Source organism: Callorhinus ursinus, unplaced genomic scaffold (genome assembly GCF_003265705.2).
Source record: "Callorhinus ursinus isolate GAN/ISIS: 27379988/994484 unplaced genomic scaffold, GSC_fseal_2.0 scaffold10, whole genome shotgun sequence".
NCBI classification, from domain to species: Eukaryota; Metazoa; Chordata; class Mammalia; order Carnivora; family Otariidae; genus Callorhinus; species Callorhinus ursinus.
Window position 1 is genome coordinate 59464997 of NW_027397072.1, and position 15857 is coordinate 59480853.

Here is a 15857-nt window from a genome sequence, read left to right on the forward strand (position 1 = left end):
TCCACACCCTCATGTACCAAATCTATCAACTTACCTGCTTCTCTACCCATGTCATCTGCCCCCTCCTTTTAACAATGAACTGTCCCTGCTTCTACTCAAGTTCAACCTTTACATTTGTGTACTGGATCCTGTTCCTGTTCTCTTATTCAAGGACTTTTCTCCTGAAGTTACCTCCTCTCCCAGCACATCATCAGTTTTTCCTTCTTTACTGACCATTTCCATCAGCATTCCAATGTGCTACAATATCTTCCTTGTGAAAGACATACCTTGACCCCTTGTTCCTCTCCAGCTACTACCTAGTTCTCTGGTTTGTAGCAAAATTCTCCATGAAAAGTATCTACACTGACCATATTCACCTCCTTTCCTCTAACCCAGTCTAATCATGCTTTTATCCCCACCTCTCCACTGAAACCATTTCTCAAAGTCACCAGCTCTTTCCACCTTGCCAAATCCACTGTCATCTTGCTCAACCTCTCAACAGAATTGACACAGTTAAACACTTCTTTCCTGATACATTTTGCACTTGGTTCCTTGAAGAATACACTCTCCTAATTTTCCTCCTACCTTACTACTGCTTGTTTTTCAGTCTTCTTTGCTGGCTCTTCCTCTTCTTTCCTACCTCTATATGTTGAAGTGTCCCAAGGCCCAGTCCTCAGTCTTCATGATCTATTTAACACCACAGGAAATTTCTTAAAGCCCTATGGTTATATATTCTACCTATATACTAAGAGACTCCAATCCCTTCTCTTCCCTAATCTCGAGACTTTTCTAATTAACTGCTTAATTAAGATATCCATCTGGGGGCGCCTGGGTGGCTCAGTTGGTTAAGCGACTGCCTTCGGCTCAGGTCATGATCCTGGAGTCCCGGGATCGAGTCCCACATCGGGCTCCCTGCTCAGCAGAGAGTCTGCTTCTCCTTCTCACCCTCCTCCCTCTCATGCTCTCTGTCTCTCATTCTCTCTCTCAAATAAATAAATAAAATCTTTAAAAAAAAAAAAAAAGATATCCATCTGGATGTCCCAAACTTTAAGAAAAGCAAAGCCAATTCTTGATTTCCCCCTTTTCTTCTTCAGGTGTCTCCTATCCATGTAATTAACACTGCATTCACCTGCTTGTTCAGCCATCTCTCACTTTACCTCCTATCTAATCCATCATTAAGTCCTATCAAGTATAACTTCAAAACCTTTGTTTCCAGTTACATAGGTGTATACATTTGTCAAAACCTATTGAACTATACACTTAAAACTGATGCATTTTACTGGATGCAAAGTTTAAGCTGCACCTCAGTAAAGTGTGGTGGTAGTATATGTGTGTTACCTGCATATATCTGACCATTTCCTACCACCTCCACCACTACCTCCCTGCTACTTGGACTACTGCAATAGCCTCCTAACTAGTATTCCTGCTTTCATTTTTACTCATGACAATTCATACTCCACAAAGCATCCAGAATAATCTTTCTAAAATATAAATCATATTATATCACTTCCCTGCTCAAACTTCTCCAATTGCTTCCTATACACTTAAAATACAAAAGCCCTTAGCGTGATCTCAAGGCCATACATTAACTTACCCCTACCTACTTCTCAGACTTCACCTCTTTATCATCTATCCCTTATTCTAGACACAATGGCCTTCCAGATACTCCTAAAACAGACTCCTAAAAAAAGCTTGTGTCCAATTATTTTTTTAATGTACTTCAAAAGTAGATTCTTTACATGAAAGCTGATGTACCTCTCACTCCATTAAATGGCCAATAGAGAAATGCTTGTTTAAGCCATCCAAAGAAGTGGATCTGAATGAGTACTTATGAATATAATTTGGCCTTCATAAACTCAGGTTAATACTTAAAGTACATGCAACATTCTAATGTCCAATGGAAAACTAAATTGGGATCAGTTACAGAGAGCCTAGAATATCATATTAAGGAGTTTATATTTTATCTAACAGGCAAGCATCATAAACTTAAGCACTAGAAAGAGCTGTGTGTTTTTTGTTTTTTTTTTACTTTTCAAATCCTGAGATCACAAGGTTTGCAAAGAGGTATGGACTAACAGAGAAAATGAGGAGTTACTTTCAGGGCTACACACACACACACACACACACACACACACCCCTTTTGGTACCTCTACAATATTGAGCCATGTGATTGTATTACCTATTTTTAAAATAAATTATAATTAAATATATATTTAAAAACAAAAAAAGGAATTCTTACATGACATGGAAAGATAAGAAACAAATATATTTATGCCTTTTTGGGAAAAGTTTATAGTACTTTAAATACTTTTTTAATGCCATAACTGAGAATTAGATAAAATATAAAAACCTAGATAAAATATGTTCATATAGGTAGATGATAAAGACACATACACAAAGTATAATATATACTCATACATAATGGTTCATATATTAGGGAACTCCTACCAGAACTGTATTCTACAACCTAAATTATAATCACAACTTGCCAACTTTGAAGTAGTTTCCTTAAATACCTGAGAGCTCCTAAAGTGAAGACTTTTCTCAGAATCTAAAAGCCTGCAAATGATAAAAAAGAACCAGGTAAGAAATAAACTAAGAAAAAAGATAGCACAGTCTCTTTCCCTCAAACTCAGCTCCAGTGGCTGTCTCACTACTTGCCAACAGCTTTATCAATTAAGTGATTAATAATTAAATGACTTTGAGACAACAATAAGAGGAGATACAAACCCCTACCAACTCCGTATTTGCTAGAGCCTTAACATGGCAATCAAGGAGTGATGAGGAATAGGACCTCACAGTATAGTGTCCTTCTCTTAGATTAATAAGTCATTCAGGCTTTTGTTCCTCACCTAAGTTCTAGAACCACTACAACATGAAAGAATCAGGAAGTGGACTCAACTGAACTAAAGAAACTCACACCCCATCAGCCAGAGCAAAGGTGAAATACTGTAAGACAGCAACGAAGAACTTTGAGAAAGCAGAAGCCCCAAATCCTCTAATCTATAGAATCCATCCTTGACCAAAGGTAAAGTACTGTGAGTTTGCTCATGGCCTAGATCTAAAAAAATATCCTTAAACCCTTACCTTTATCCCGTTATCTGCCATATCCAGGCTCATATCCTATGGCCATGACAAAAGAACATGGGAAGCATTCTCCTCTCCTTAATCACAGAAAGAACATATTCCCCCTTGAAAAACATACCCTGGGGCGCCTGGGTGGCTCAGTCGTTAAGCGTCTGCCTTCGGCTCAGGTCATGATCCCAGGGTCCTGGGATCGAGTCCCACATCGGGCTCCCTGCTCAGCAGGAAGCCTGCTTCTCCCTCTCCCACTCCCCCTGCTTGTGTTCCTGCTCTCGCTGTCTCTCTCTGTCCAATAAATAAATAAAATCTTAATAAAAAAGAAAAGAAAAGAAAAACATACCCTGATTCCCATGACCCTCTTCCATCAACACACTATGCCTTTCCTGAATCTCTTGAGTACCATCTTCATTCCCTGAGTTTCAAATTCATGCAGAAGTCAGTGTATTTTGAATATACTTTATCCTGGAGTCATGAATGGACACTTGGGAAAGTTGAAAACATTATTTTAAAATGCTGCTTCTTAAATTTTAATATGCAAACTGTGGCTCTTACTAAAATGCAGATTCTGACTCGGTAGGTCTGGGGCAGGGTATGAGAGTCAGCAGTTCTAACAGGTGGTCCCAGGTGTTGCAAATGCTCCTGCTTCTCAGAAAACACTTTAAATAGCACAGTTCTAAAAGGCAATGGAACCTGTATATACAGGTTACCTCCAAAGACACAATCCCAATGGAATGCCATCTGTTCTCTTTTTATAGTTTATTTCTTCTTCTCTATACCAGATCTATTTTCTTATCCTCTCAACATTTGCAATTTGTCTTCCATGTTATTACTATAAAATTGAAAACTCCAGAACATCCAAATGCTTCTAGTGTTAAAGCCATATCCTATCATAAAGACCTAATTTAATAGGTGTACCATAATGGCCATCCCTAAAAATGATCAAGCCATCTATTCAACTGTAATCAAGTTAAATTTTCATTCTTGCTTTCACACTGAGACATATTAATAACAACTTACATACTTCTCAAGGAAAAAAAAAAAATCAGCCATACTGCAAACTATGGGAAGAAACTGATTTTGTCACTAAAGAATCACCTGATATGTTCTATTGCCCTTAAAAAAAGGAGATTCAAATTTAACCATCTTAAAGTTGATATTCCCAGTATACTGCCCAGTTAAAAAAATACTTGTAAGGAGGATCTTCCTCATTTCCTAGTTTAGGTTAGTTAAGTACCCAGTATTCCAAACCAGAAACTTGGGGGCCAATCTAGGCCTTTCCCTCTCTCTCATCCCCATCTTTCCCAGACCCCTGATTGAAATGACCACCAATTTTGTGTCCTAAGTGTTCCTCTCAAATACCTGTGCTCTGCCTTGGTCTAAGCCTTTTCCCAAACCTTACCTACTTCAACAGTAGGCAGACATCGCTGCCTCCAATCACCCTTTCCACTATGATCCTTACTCCACATTATCATTCAAGTGATTTTTCCAAAATGCAAACCTAACGTATCTTCTACTCAAAGCCTTTCACTACCACAGAATAAAGCCCAAGCCACATATAATAGTCTAAGCACATAACTTTCCATAATTGGAATCCTGCTTACCTCTCTAACATCATATCCCACTGCACTTCTCCTATCCTGCACTTTAAGCCCCATTATTAACAAACTACACTGCTTGAATTTCCAGCACATCCCATGTTATTTAATTCCTCCATACTTTTTGCATAGGCTATTGCTTCAGTCAAGAATATCCTTCATTTCTTCCCCCTTGGCTTTCTGGCCAACTACTATGAATCTTTCAAAACCCAACTCAGAACCCAGGAAGCCATCCCAAGACCTTACCCTCTACCCTTAAAGAGTTATTTCCCCACTGCCAACTTTGTAAGTAATAATGGCATTTACTGGGCATTTACTGTGCCTGACACTGTTCCAAGCATTTTATATGTATTAACTCATTTAATCTTCACAATAACTCTTCCTATGAAATGCTACCATTATTTCTTTTGCAGATACGGAAACTAAATCACAGAAAACTAAATAACCTGTCCCCAAGGATAACCAACTGTTAAGTGATGGAGACAGATTAAAATCCCTACATCATACATATTTGTATTCTTGTACCTATCACAGTGAATTTATTTACATGACTGTCATTACCCTGGACTGTGAGCTCCTTGAGGGTGGGGATTATGTCATACTCAATTCTAAAGCCACAGTGCCTAGTGTAAAGTAGGTAATCAGTGCATGCATTTAATTGCACATAACATTCCTAACAAGTCCAAGAGAAAAGCATTCAGCCAATATTCAAATATGCTTTAAGAGTTCTAGAATAGAGCAACTTATTTTTTCATCTAATAAAAAGGATGTTAAAAAGAGAGGTACAGGCATGAGATTACAGTCCTTGTGGATAATGAAATGGACTTATTTTTGCAGTAACACTACTTAAACACCATAATAAATCAAAACTCAAAGGACCATTTGCTTAACATTAACTCTTTTTCTCTTACTAAGTAAGAATTCTTGCTTACCATTCAAGACAGTGAAAAGAAAGCCCTAAATTTACTTTGCTCAAGTAGAAAGAAGCAAATCATAGGCCAGAACTACTAATTGCTTCCTTAAGTCTGGCCAAGAAATGTATCCCATTAGGCAATTAAGATAAAATACAGTTGCCTGACTAAGCATATAACAAAAGAATTTCTAAGGTTGTATTATGGACTGGCATTCCATTATTAAAATAATGAAAAATTATTTAAGCCAAGAAAAACGAAAAATCAAGAACAAAATAAAAGATTATCACCACCCCACAAGAATATAGATTTCTAGAACTCTATTAAAACGCGTACGTTACAGTACATATGCCTCTGTTTACAATATTCAATAGCATTCTCTATATCTCCTTCAAATTGTAAAAAAAATCAGTTATGCTAACACTAATGATTAAAGACCTCAAGACCAAATCTTCTGTACTTAGTAAGCTCTCACAGTTACAGTCCTGAGTCTTACTGAAGTGCAGTAATTAAAACCCACAGGGATGGTACCAGCAGCAACAGTGCATACCACAGTACTTGTTGGAGTAATCTGTTCCCTGCCCAGCTTGTACACACTCGTGCACTACAGAAAGGTGAGTCGGCTGTCAGCTGACTTTAGGCCACAGTGAGTTTAGGCCACAGCAAAATCTACCCCCAGACATGTCTTACCATTTCTTGGTACACTCAACCATCAACTCCTGGTAGGAGGCCACAAACTGGAACTTGGATGCATGTTTTCCCACACGCTGCAGTCTCTTCCAAACTGAAGCCATGATGATCAGTCACTGGAGCAGTTCTGGGTTAGCAATACAGCAGCTTTAACAAAGCAGAGGGCCCAAGGCAAAGGAGCTTTGCATGTATGTCTGTACTTTAAAAAACTCAACTACAACTTGAAATGATGTTTGGGGTCCATAAGTCTTCTCCCTGTTTCACAGGGTAAATCCCATCTTAGATGAATGGCCCAGTCAAGAACAGTATGATACACATGACAGGATGAATGAGAGGAGGTTCCCTCATGGAGACATCACCATTCCACCTCAGGGACTATATGATGTGTAATCTGGAGGACTGAAAAGCAAAACAAAGAGAGAAAAATATGAGAGAAGCATGAGGAGTGACTAACCACCCATGTTAGATAACACTGCAACAGACAACCTCAGTTCCCTGCATGTTTTTCCAAACAATGAAACAAAACACCAACCTCAAAAGCCAGTAACATCAAGGATGCGAGACATCAAGGAAGAAATTACAATTCACACCGAAGACGTGGAGCGACACATCAGGTAATCAGCATCAATAACAATCGAGAAACGCAAGTCGGGGCCCTACCTCCCCCTCCTAGCATCACAGAAGGGCGAGCAGAGCGGGAAAGTCTAGGGATGCTGTTTAATGTCCACTGCCAGTCAGAGGGAGGAGTGGAACATTTTAAAATAAACTTTGTTTTTCGGCTGATAATTAATAGCCTCCAGTCCTAGAATATGTGCTTGGAACAAATTAAGGAGCGAAGAGGAATGCTGTTGTTCAGTCGGAGAGGGAAATGGATGGGGAAAGAGGAGTGGAGGGAAATCTCAAGGCAGAGGGAGGGCTCTCCACCTTCGCTGCCAACCGGAGGGAAATGGAAACTCCTGCCTGGGCGTGAAGCAATGACCAGCGGGGCAAGTGCACGGTGCGGGGTGCGGTGCCTCCCTCCCCCTTCCGAAGGGAACAGTCTGCCGGAGCCTTCTTTCCACACGCACAGAGCCCAGACCCCTGCCCCACAGCGGTGGCAGGCGGTGGCTCGCCCGCGGTCCCTGTCACCCAGGCGATGCCAGAAGACCCCAGCCCGGTCCCCGAGCCCCGGCCCCGCCGCACCTCCACTCCTGCCCCCTCCTCACACCTCTAATCCCGCTGTCGGGCTGAGTCTGGCCCGGTTCCCTCCTCAGCGCCGCTCCTCCGTCGCCGCCGCAGCAGCAGCCGCCGCCGCCGCCACCGAGTCCTCCATCCCCGCCGGAGCCACATGGAACAGCCGAGCCAGCCGCGGCGCTCGCGGGAGCCGGGGTCTGCAGCCCCTCAGGCGGACGGCGCGCCTCACGCCCGCCCCCTCCCGGACGGAGTCGCCCCGCGACCGTCCCCCACCCTACAAAACCCTGCCAGAGCCGCCGCTCAGTGCCCAGCACCCCCTCCCCCGCCTTCCTCCTCCGCCACCATCATCATTACCTCCCCCGCCGCACCTCTCATACTAACCCTACCCACAGCGACTCAACCTCCGTCCGCCCCGCCGCCATTGGCCCGGCACCGCGCGTGCCCCGCCCATCTCGGCGGCCGGGCCTCTCAGTGGTGAGGGCCCCTCATTGGCCGATCTGGGTGCCCATAACAGCGGCTCCACCCCCTAGCTCTGGAGGTGTTTTTCCCTCAGCCGGAACGCAGCGCACAGTCTACCCTTCTTTAAAAAAAAAAAAAAATTGGAACCCACCAGGGACGATCCCGCCCACTCTTCTGATTGGCTTGGAGAGGGAAGCGATAGGCGGGAGGAGTAAGGAGTGTTTATAGTGAACTGAAAGATGGTTGCTTAAGGTGGATGTCCGTCGAAGGCATGCTGGGTGCCAGGCGGGGTTTCTGGCTGGAGTCTGAAAGTAGAGCCGAGGTTGGCTTCGCAGCCGCTGTGGGCAACGTGGCTCCTGTGGTTTTCTCTCCTGTAGTCTCCCATCCCCACCCTAGGAGCTGGGTGCGCCTACTCCTCCGCCACTAGCGACCAGGGTGTTGGCGCACCGAGCCTTGGTTTCACCCGATTTCTCCTGGGGTTTTTTAAGTAATGACCCTGCCAACCCACACCTAACATTCAGTCTACTACTGGTCCTCAACGGGATACAATAAGCTGAGCTAGAAGCAAAATGTTTACGGTGCAATTTCTTCTTCTGATTCTTCAACATTTCTTTGAATCTTGGTTTATTTTTCTTGCTATGTTCTTTTTCCCCTGTAAATGATTCGGGAGTGGCCAGCATATAAAAAGGGTGGTTCTAGACAAAGAAGAGCATGAAATAACCTAAGTAGAGTGTGAGGGCAGGGACACCTAACCTTGTTAAAAGAGCCAAGGATCCTTTTGAGAATATGATGAAAGTTATAGACAATAACCCAAGGAGGGAAATTTATCCTATCATAAAACACAAAAATTTGCTTTCAATTTTAGGTCGTCACAGACCTCTTGGTGTAAAGAGGGCAAAGAATTATATGGGGGGTGGGGGTCCCAACATTTAAGGAATAAGCAGAGTAAAGTGGAAAAGATACTGAGGAGGAAGGGTCAGAGAAGTAGGAGCACCCTATAAGCGATCAGCATATAGTTTGAAAAAAAAGAGGGTAGCTAACATGAAAAGAAAACAAGCAGGTATAGGGTCTCAGAAACAATTAAGGGCCATTATTAATCTTACTAAGGATGGAGAGCAGAGTGAATGGACAAAGTAGCTTGAAAGTTATGAGGGTCTATCTAAGGAAGTATTCTTTGAAGGACAGGGGAGGAGAGCAGTGGTGAGTGAGAGTTGATCCCATCTACAGACACAAGAGCAAGAGAAAGAAGAGAGAGAGTGACTGAAGAATCAGGAGAGATGGGGAAAGAGAAAGCTGGAATACAGTATCTAATTCTATTTCCATTTTCAATAAAGTGATCTAATAATACCACAAGAACACAATGTGCATTTTACAGAAAAGGACATAGATATCACTTATTTTGCTACAGTCTTAATTTTAAAGTATTAAGATAACCATAATATTTATATTGATTCTCATTTTCTGTACATCTTAGAGTTCTCAAATGTCCTTCCTGAGTGGTTTACTAAGTCACTACAACCTACAGCCATTATGATCTCATACAGTGATATATTCTGCATCATTAACAGACTTCAAGTGTATGGGTTTTTTTTTTAATGACTAATTTATAGAAATGGTCATAAACTATTTTAATCTAGGTTGCCCTTAAGGAACAACCCACATGATGATCAGGAGAGTTTTGCATCCTATTTATTAATGTTCTTCAGAACTTTTCAAACTTATGTGGTCAACCTAGTTTCATTTAATACTCCTCAGAGAAAGAGAGAGAGGGAGAGGGAGAGAGACTTTATTGTAAAGAAATTATCTTAAAAGCAATTAGTTTGGGGGCACCTGGGTGGCTCAGTCAGTTAAGTGTCCAACTCTTGGTTTCAGCTCAGGTCGTGATCTCAGGGTGGTGAAATCCAGCCCCACATCTGCCTCAGTGCTCAGCAGGGAGTCTGATTGAGATTCTCTCTCTCCCTCTCCCTCTCCCTCTAGTGCTCCCCCAACAACTGCCCCCCCAACAACTGCCCCCTCACACACTCTCTCTAAAATAAATCTTTTTTATTTATTTTTTTAAAGATTTTATTTATTTATTTATTTGAGAGAGAGAAAGAGAGAGAGAGCATGAGAGGGGGGAGGGTCAGAGGAAGAAGCAGACTCCCCACTGAGCAGGGAGCCCGATGTGGGACTCGATCCCGGGACTCCAGGATCATGACCTGAGCCGAAGGCAGTCGCTTAACCAACTGAGCCACCCAGGCGCCCTAAAATAAATCTTTTTTAAAAATCAATTAGTTTTTGGGGCACCTGGGTGAATCAGATGGTTGAGCGTCTGCCTTCAGCTCAGGTCAGGATCCCAGGGTCCTGGGATACACTCTGCAATTTTTAACTGCTAATGAAATTATTTCTTTTTTTAAGATTTATTTATTTATTTGAGAGAGAGAAAGAGAGAGCACACAGGGAGGGGCAGAGAGAGAGGGAGAGAATCTCAAGCAGACCACGCGCAGCACAGAGCCCAACGAGGGGCTTGATCTCATCACCCTGAGATCATGACCTGAGCTGAAATCAAGAGTCGGGCAGTTAACCAACTGAGGCATCCCAAAATTATTTCTTTCAAGCCCATAGTAAACTAATTTACTCCTGATGATCCTACATCAATTCTTATTTTTTAAAAAAAAAAAAAAAAAAAAAAAAAAAAAAAACCTCACTGAGGCAAGTTAATACTTTCAAAATATTAACTGATGGTTTCTGTAGTAGTTGTTTTTCCAGGTACTTCTTTTTATCCTATTGGCCTTTCTTCTCCTTGACCCCACCCTAATACACCCTCAGCATCACACCCATCATCATGTAGGCTGGTCTTTGCTCATCGTTTCAGGAAAGGAATATAACAGAATGCAGAGTAACAGGGAATTTTCCCCTGGTTTTTGAGTTCAAAATCCTAGCCCTTTAGGGAGTAATGAAATGGATCCTTTTAGAGACCTACACTGTTCAGTAGGATAACCTCTAGCCACAGGTGACTTGAACACTAGTGTTCAATATGGCTAGTTGAGTATGACTAGTTCAAATTGAGATGTGCTGTAAGTATAAAATATACACCAATTTCAAAAACTTAGCATGTAAAAACAGAATGAAATATATCTTATTAATAGTTTGTATGTTGATTATGTGTTGAAATTATAATATTTTGGATACATTGGGTTAAATAAAAGACATTAAAATTAATTTCACCTATAGTAGCCTCTAGCTGCTTGGGGCTGTTGAACACTTGAAATGTGGCTAGTGTAACTGAGAAACGAGTGTAGATATTTAATCTTAATTAATTTAAATTTAAATAGCCGCATGTGGCTGATAGCTACCATAATGAACAGTGAAGCCTTACATAGTACCATAAAGGTTCTAGAAATCCAGCCTGATGATTTCCAGGCATCCAAAAGGATGCAGAGGCAACGGAAACCACCAGACCTAAAGAGGCCTTGCTGATAAACCAAGATTGACCCAGCAGCAATATGTGGGGATGTCTGCTATTGAGGAAGGATGCAGATTGGAAATCTTGGGGGGAGCCAGCATGGTAGAGGAGGAGCAAGGATCAAATGCTCCATCCCCGTCCTCTGACACCTGATACTGTGTAAATCCCCTCAGTTTAGATGCAGTCCTTGCTATGTTGACTATGATTAAGTGTCTGCCACCCCTTGTGAAGTCAGAGCTTGAAATAGAAATTGAGTTGAGTTATAGAAAAATGAAATTATGCTTCTTGCAAACCTGAATTTTTTTTGATTGAAATTTGTACCTGCTATAAAACCTCAAGTAATAATTCTAAAATACTTAGAAGTTAATATTTATTCTCTTAAAAGACAGCCTTTTTTTCCTCTCTCTATTATAAGACCCAAGTTCTTTGGTTGATATGAAAGCATAGAAAAGCTGCATCAGAAAACCATCTTTTGGGGCACCTGGGGGGCACAGTTGGTTAAGCATCCGACTCTTGGTTTGGGCTCAGGTTGTGATCTCAAGGTTGTGAGATCCAGCCACATGTTGGGCTCCACACTCAGTGTGGAGTCTGCTTAAGACTCTCCCTCACTTCATCAAGATAAAAAGCTTTTGCTCAGCAAAGGAAACAGTCAACAAAACCAAAAGACAACTGACAGAATGGGAGAAGATATTTGCAAATGACATATCAGATAAAGGGCTAGTATCCAAAATCTATCAAGACCTTATCACACTCAACACCCAAGGAACAAATAATCCAATCAAGAGATGGACAGAAGACATGAATAGACATTTCTGCAAAGAAGACATCCAAATGGCCAACAGACACATGAAAAAGTGCTCAACATCACTCGGCATCAGGGAAATACAAATCAAAACCACAAGGAGATACCACCTCACCCCAGTCAGAATGGCTAAAATTAACAAGTCAGGAAACAACAGATGTTGGCAAGGATGCGGAGAAAGGGGAGCCGTCCTACACTGTTGGTGGGAATACAAGCTGGTGCAGCCACTCTGGAAAACAGTAGGGAGGTTCCTCAAAAAGTTGAAAATAGAGCTACCCTACCACCCAGCAATTGCACTACTGGTATTTACCCCAAAGGTACAAATGTAATGATCCGAAGTGCACATGCACCCCGATGTTTATAACAGCAATGTCCACAATAGCCAAACTATGGAAAGAGCCTAGATGTCCTTCAACAGATGAATGGATAAAGAAGATGTGGTATATATATTCGATGGAATGTTATGCAGCCATCAAAAAATGAAATCTTGCCATATGCAAGGCCGTGGATGGAACTAGAGAGTATTATGCTAAGCGAAATAAGTCAATCAGAGAAAGACAAGTATTATATGATCTCACTGATATGTGGAATTTGAGAAACAAGGCAGAGGATCGTAGGGGAAGAGGAAAAATGAAACAAAATGAAACCAGAGTGGGAGACAAACCATAAGAGACTCTTACTCTCAGGAAACAAACTGAGGGTTACTGGAGTGGAGGGGAGTAGGAGGGAAGGGGTGGTTGGGTGATGGACATTGGGGAGGATATGTGCTACGGTGAGCACTGTGAATTGTGTAAGACTGATGAATCACAGACCTGTACCCCCGAAAGAAATAATACATTATATGTTAATTTAAAAAAAAAAAAAAGACTCTCTCTCCCTCTCCCTCTGACTATCCCCCCGGGGCTTGCTCTCTCTCACACATGCATGCATGTGCTCTCAATCTCTTTCAAGAAAGAAAGAAAAGAAAAGAAAAGAAAAGAAAAGAAAAGAAAGAAAGAAAGAAAGAAAGAAAGAAAGAAAGAAAGAAAGAAAAGAAAGCCATCTTTGAACTAAAAAGAGAGTATCCTTTTGTGAAATTGTTTCCGTGCTAGTTTCCCATGAACAAATCTTTGCAGTTACCCATAATGAACTTTTGCACATTGAATCTGAGATGACACTAATCTCAGAACCTAATTTATATGCTAAAAACCCAGTTTTGTCCAGTTCCCTAGCATCTAGGAAAGACTAACTTGGGCCCGGTTGATGGAGACAGAAGAGCATCCTTAACAGCCTTGAAATTCGGAAAGGGACAAAAGCAAGTCTATAAAAAGCATCCTTTAGTGATTCAGTAGGCCAGTCTCCTATTGTTAATCTGGAGCAATATGTTGAATGATTAGAAGGCTCAGAAATCCTCAAGAATTATTACAGGCATGGATGATATTCAAAATGTGGATACTCAAAATGTAGCAACAACACCACAAAGACATTAACCAGGGGCGCCTGGGTGGCTCATTCAGTTGAGCGACTGCCTTCGGCTCAGGTCATGATCCTGGAGTCCCAGGATCGAGTCCTGCATCGGGCTCCCTGCTCAGCAGGGAGTCTGCTTCTCCCTCTGACCCTCCCCCCTCTCATGTGCTCTCTCTCTCTCTCATTCTCGCTCTCTCAAATGATTAAATAAATAAATAAAATCTTTAAAAACAAAAACAAAGACATTAACCATTCAAATGGATGGCAGCCATAAACCATTGGCCCCACTATCCTATTGTGGACCAGCTAAATACAACTCTTGACTCTAGAGTACACTTGCTGGTCTGCACCATCCTCTCAGTCTAACCTTTCACATTACTTGAGATAATCTCGGGATGGTGAAGTCCCAGTGCACCAAGACAGTGTATGTCAAGGTAGGTGTAATTATGAGATCTTTACACATCACAAATAAGTGAACCATTACCAGAAGTATCGCAGCAAAGGTTTGAGTTGGAATTAGGAACCCGTTCTGAGAGTTTTTGCTAAATTCAGTAAATTTATCTCCTATAAAGTCAGTAGGGATTCTTGACCAAGTTCTATTGGTCGTTTCCCAGGAAATGTGAAGAGTCTTTGATGAATCATAAAAAGTAAACTGACTTCTGCTTATTCTATGTTTTCAAAATTGGAATAAATTCCAGGTAACCAGATAGAGCCTTCAACCAATATTTTCCTCTGAATAATTCCTGGATGACTATATTTAGTGTGAACAAGATAATAAAATTAACATCTTCTGAAATAATAAGGTTAGACAGGAGAGGCAAAGAAAAGCAGTAGGAATTCACAGTCTGGGAGGGCACTGAATACCCACCATGCGGTATTAAATCAGAGCATTTCCATCTTCAGACACACGATTAAGAAAATTAAAGACTGGGGCGCTTAGGTGGCTCAGTTGGTTAAATGTCTGCCTTTGGGTCAGGTCATGATCCCAGGGTCTTGGGATGGAGCCCTGAGTTGGGGGTCCCTGCTCAGTGGGGAGCCTGCTTCTCCCTCTCCCCACTGCTGCTCGAGCTCTCTCTCTCTATCACTCTCTTTCTCAAATAAATAAAATCTTTAAAAAATTTAAAAAAAAAGAAAGTTAAAGATTGCCAACAGATGGGAGAATATATTTGCAAATCACATATCTGATAAGGAGCTTGTGTAACTCAACAATAGACAAATAATCCAATTTAAAAATTGGCAACAGATTTAAATAGACATTCCTCCAAAGAAGATATATAAATGATTAATAAGCATGGGAAAGGTGCTAAACATCATTTGCTATCAGGGAAATGGAAATGAAACCATAATGAGATACCACTTCACGCCCACTAAGATGTCTTAAAATCAAGGAAAATAACAAGTGCTGGTAAGGGTGCAGCAAAATGGAAGCCCTCATGCATTGCTGGTGGGACCATAGAAAGGAACAGCCAACTTTGGAAAAGAGTTGGGTAGTTCCTCAAAATGTTAAGCCTAGAGTTGTCACATAACTCAGCAATTCCACTCCAAGATATATACAAGATAGAAATGAAAACACATGGCTACACAAAAATGTGTACATGAGTGTTCATAGCAGCCTTATTCATAAGAGCCATAAAGTGGAAACAACCCAAATTTCATCAGGTGATAGAAGCATAAACAAGATATGGATATCCATACAACGGAATGCTATTCAGCCATAAAGAAGCACTGATAGATGGTATAACATGGATGAACCTTTAAAGTATGCTAAATGAAAGAGGTCAGTCATAAAAGACCACATATAATCCCATTTATATGAAATGTCCATAATAGGCAAAACCACAGAGATGGAAAGTTGATTAGTGATTGCCAGGGGCTTGGGGAAGAGAGAAATGAGGAAGTGATTGCTAATGGATATAGGGTTTCTTTTGGGAGTGGTGAAAGTGCTCTAAAATTACATAGCAGGGATGGGTGCACAACTCTGTGAATATACTAAAAACACTGAATTGTAGACTTTATTTTTTTAAAGATTTTATTTTTAAGTAATCTCTACAACCAATGTAGGGCTCAAACATACAACCCCAAGACCAAGAGTCACATGCTCCACCAACTGAGTCAGCCAGGTGCCCCATGAATCGTAAACTTAAAAAGCCATATAACGAACCTGGGTGGCACAGTCAGTTAAGCGTCCAACTCTTGGTTTCAGCTCAGGTCGTGATCTTGGGATCCTGGGTTCAAACCCCCAGTCAAGCTCCACACTCGGCATGGGGTTGGCT

At 41.4% G+C, this 15857-nt stretch overlaps 1 protein-coding gene across 10 annotated transcripts in view; it reads right to left on the reverse strand.

Annotated features, from left to right (window-relative positions):
* Positions 1–15857, reverse strand: part of EHBP1 (EH domain binding protein 1) — a 715801-nt gene that overhangs the window by 333606 nt on the left and 366338 nt on the right. For 4 of the 10 annotated variants that reach the window (XM_025868606.2, XM_025868605.2, XM_025868600.2 and 1 more), the window contains exons 1-2: positions 7467–7775; positions 6260–6658 (exon numbers count right to left, since the gene is read on the reverse strand). In XM_025868606.2, coding sequence (XP_025724391.1) covers positions 6260–6363 — 104 coding nt within the window. In that variant the 5' untranslated portion in view covers positions 6364–6658; positions 7467–7775. The other 6 variants (XM_073897644.1, XM_025868607.2, XM_073897641.1 and 3 more) reach the window with 4 other exon arrangements.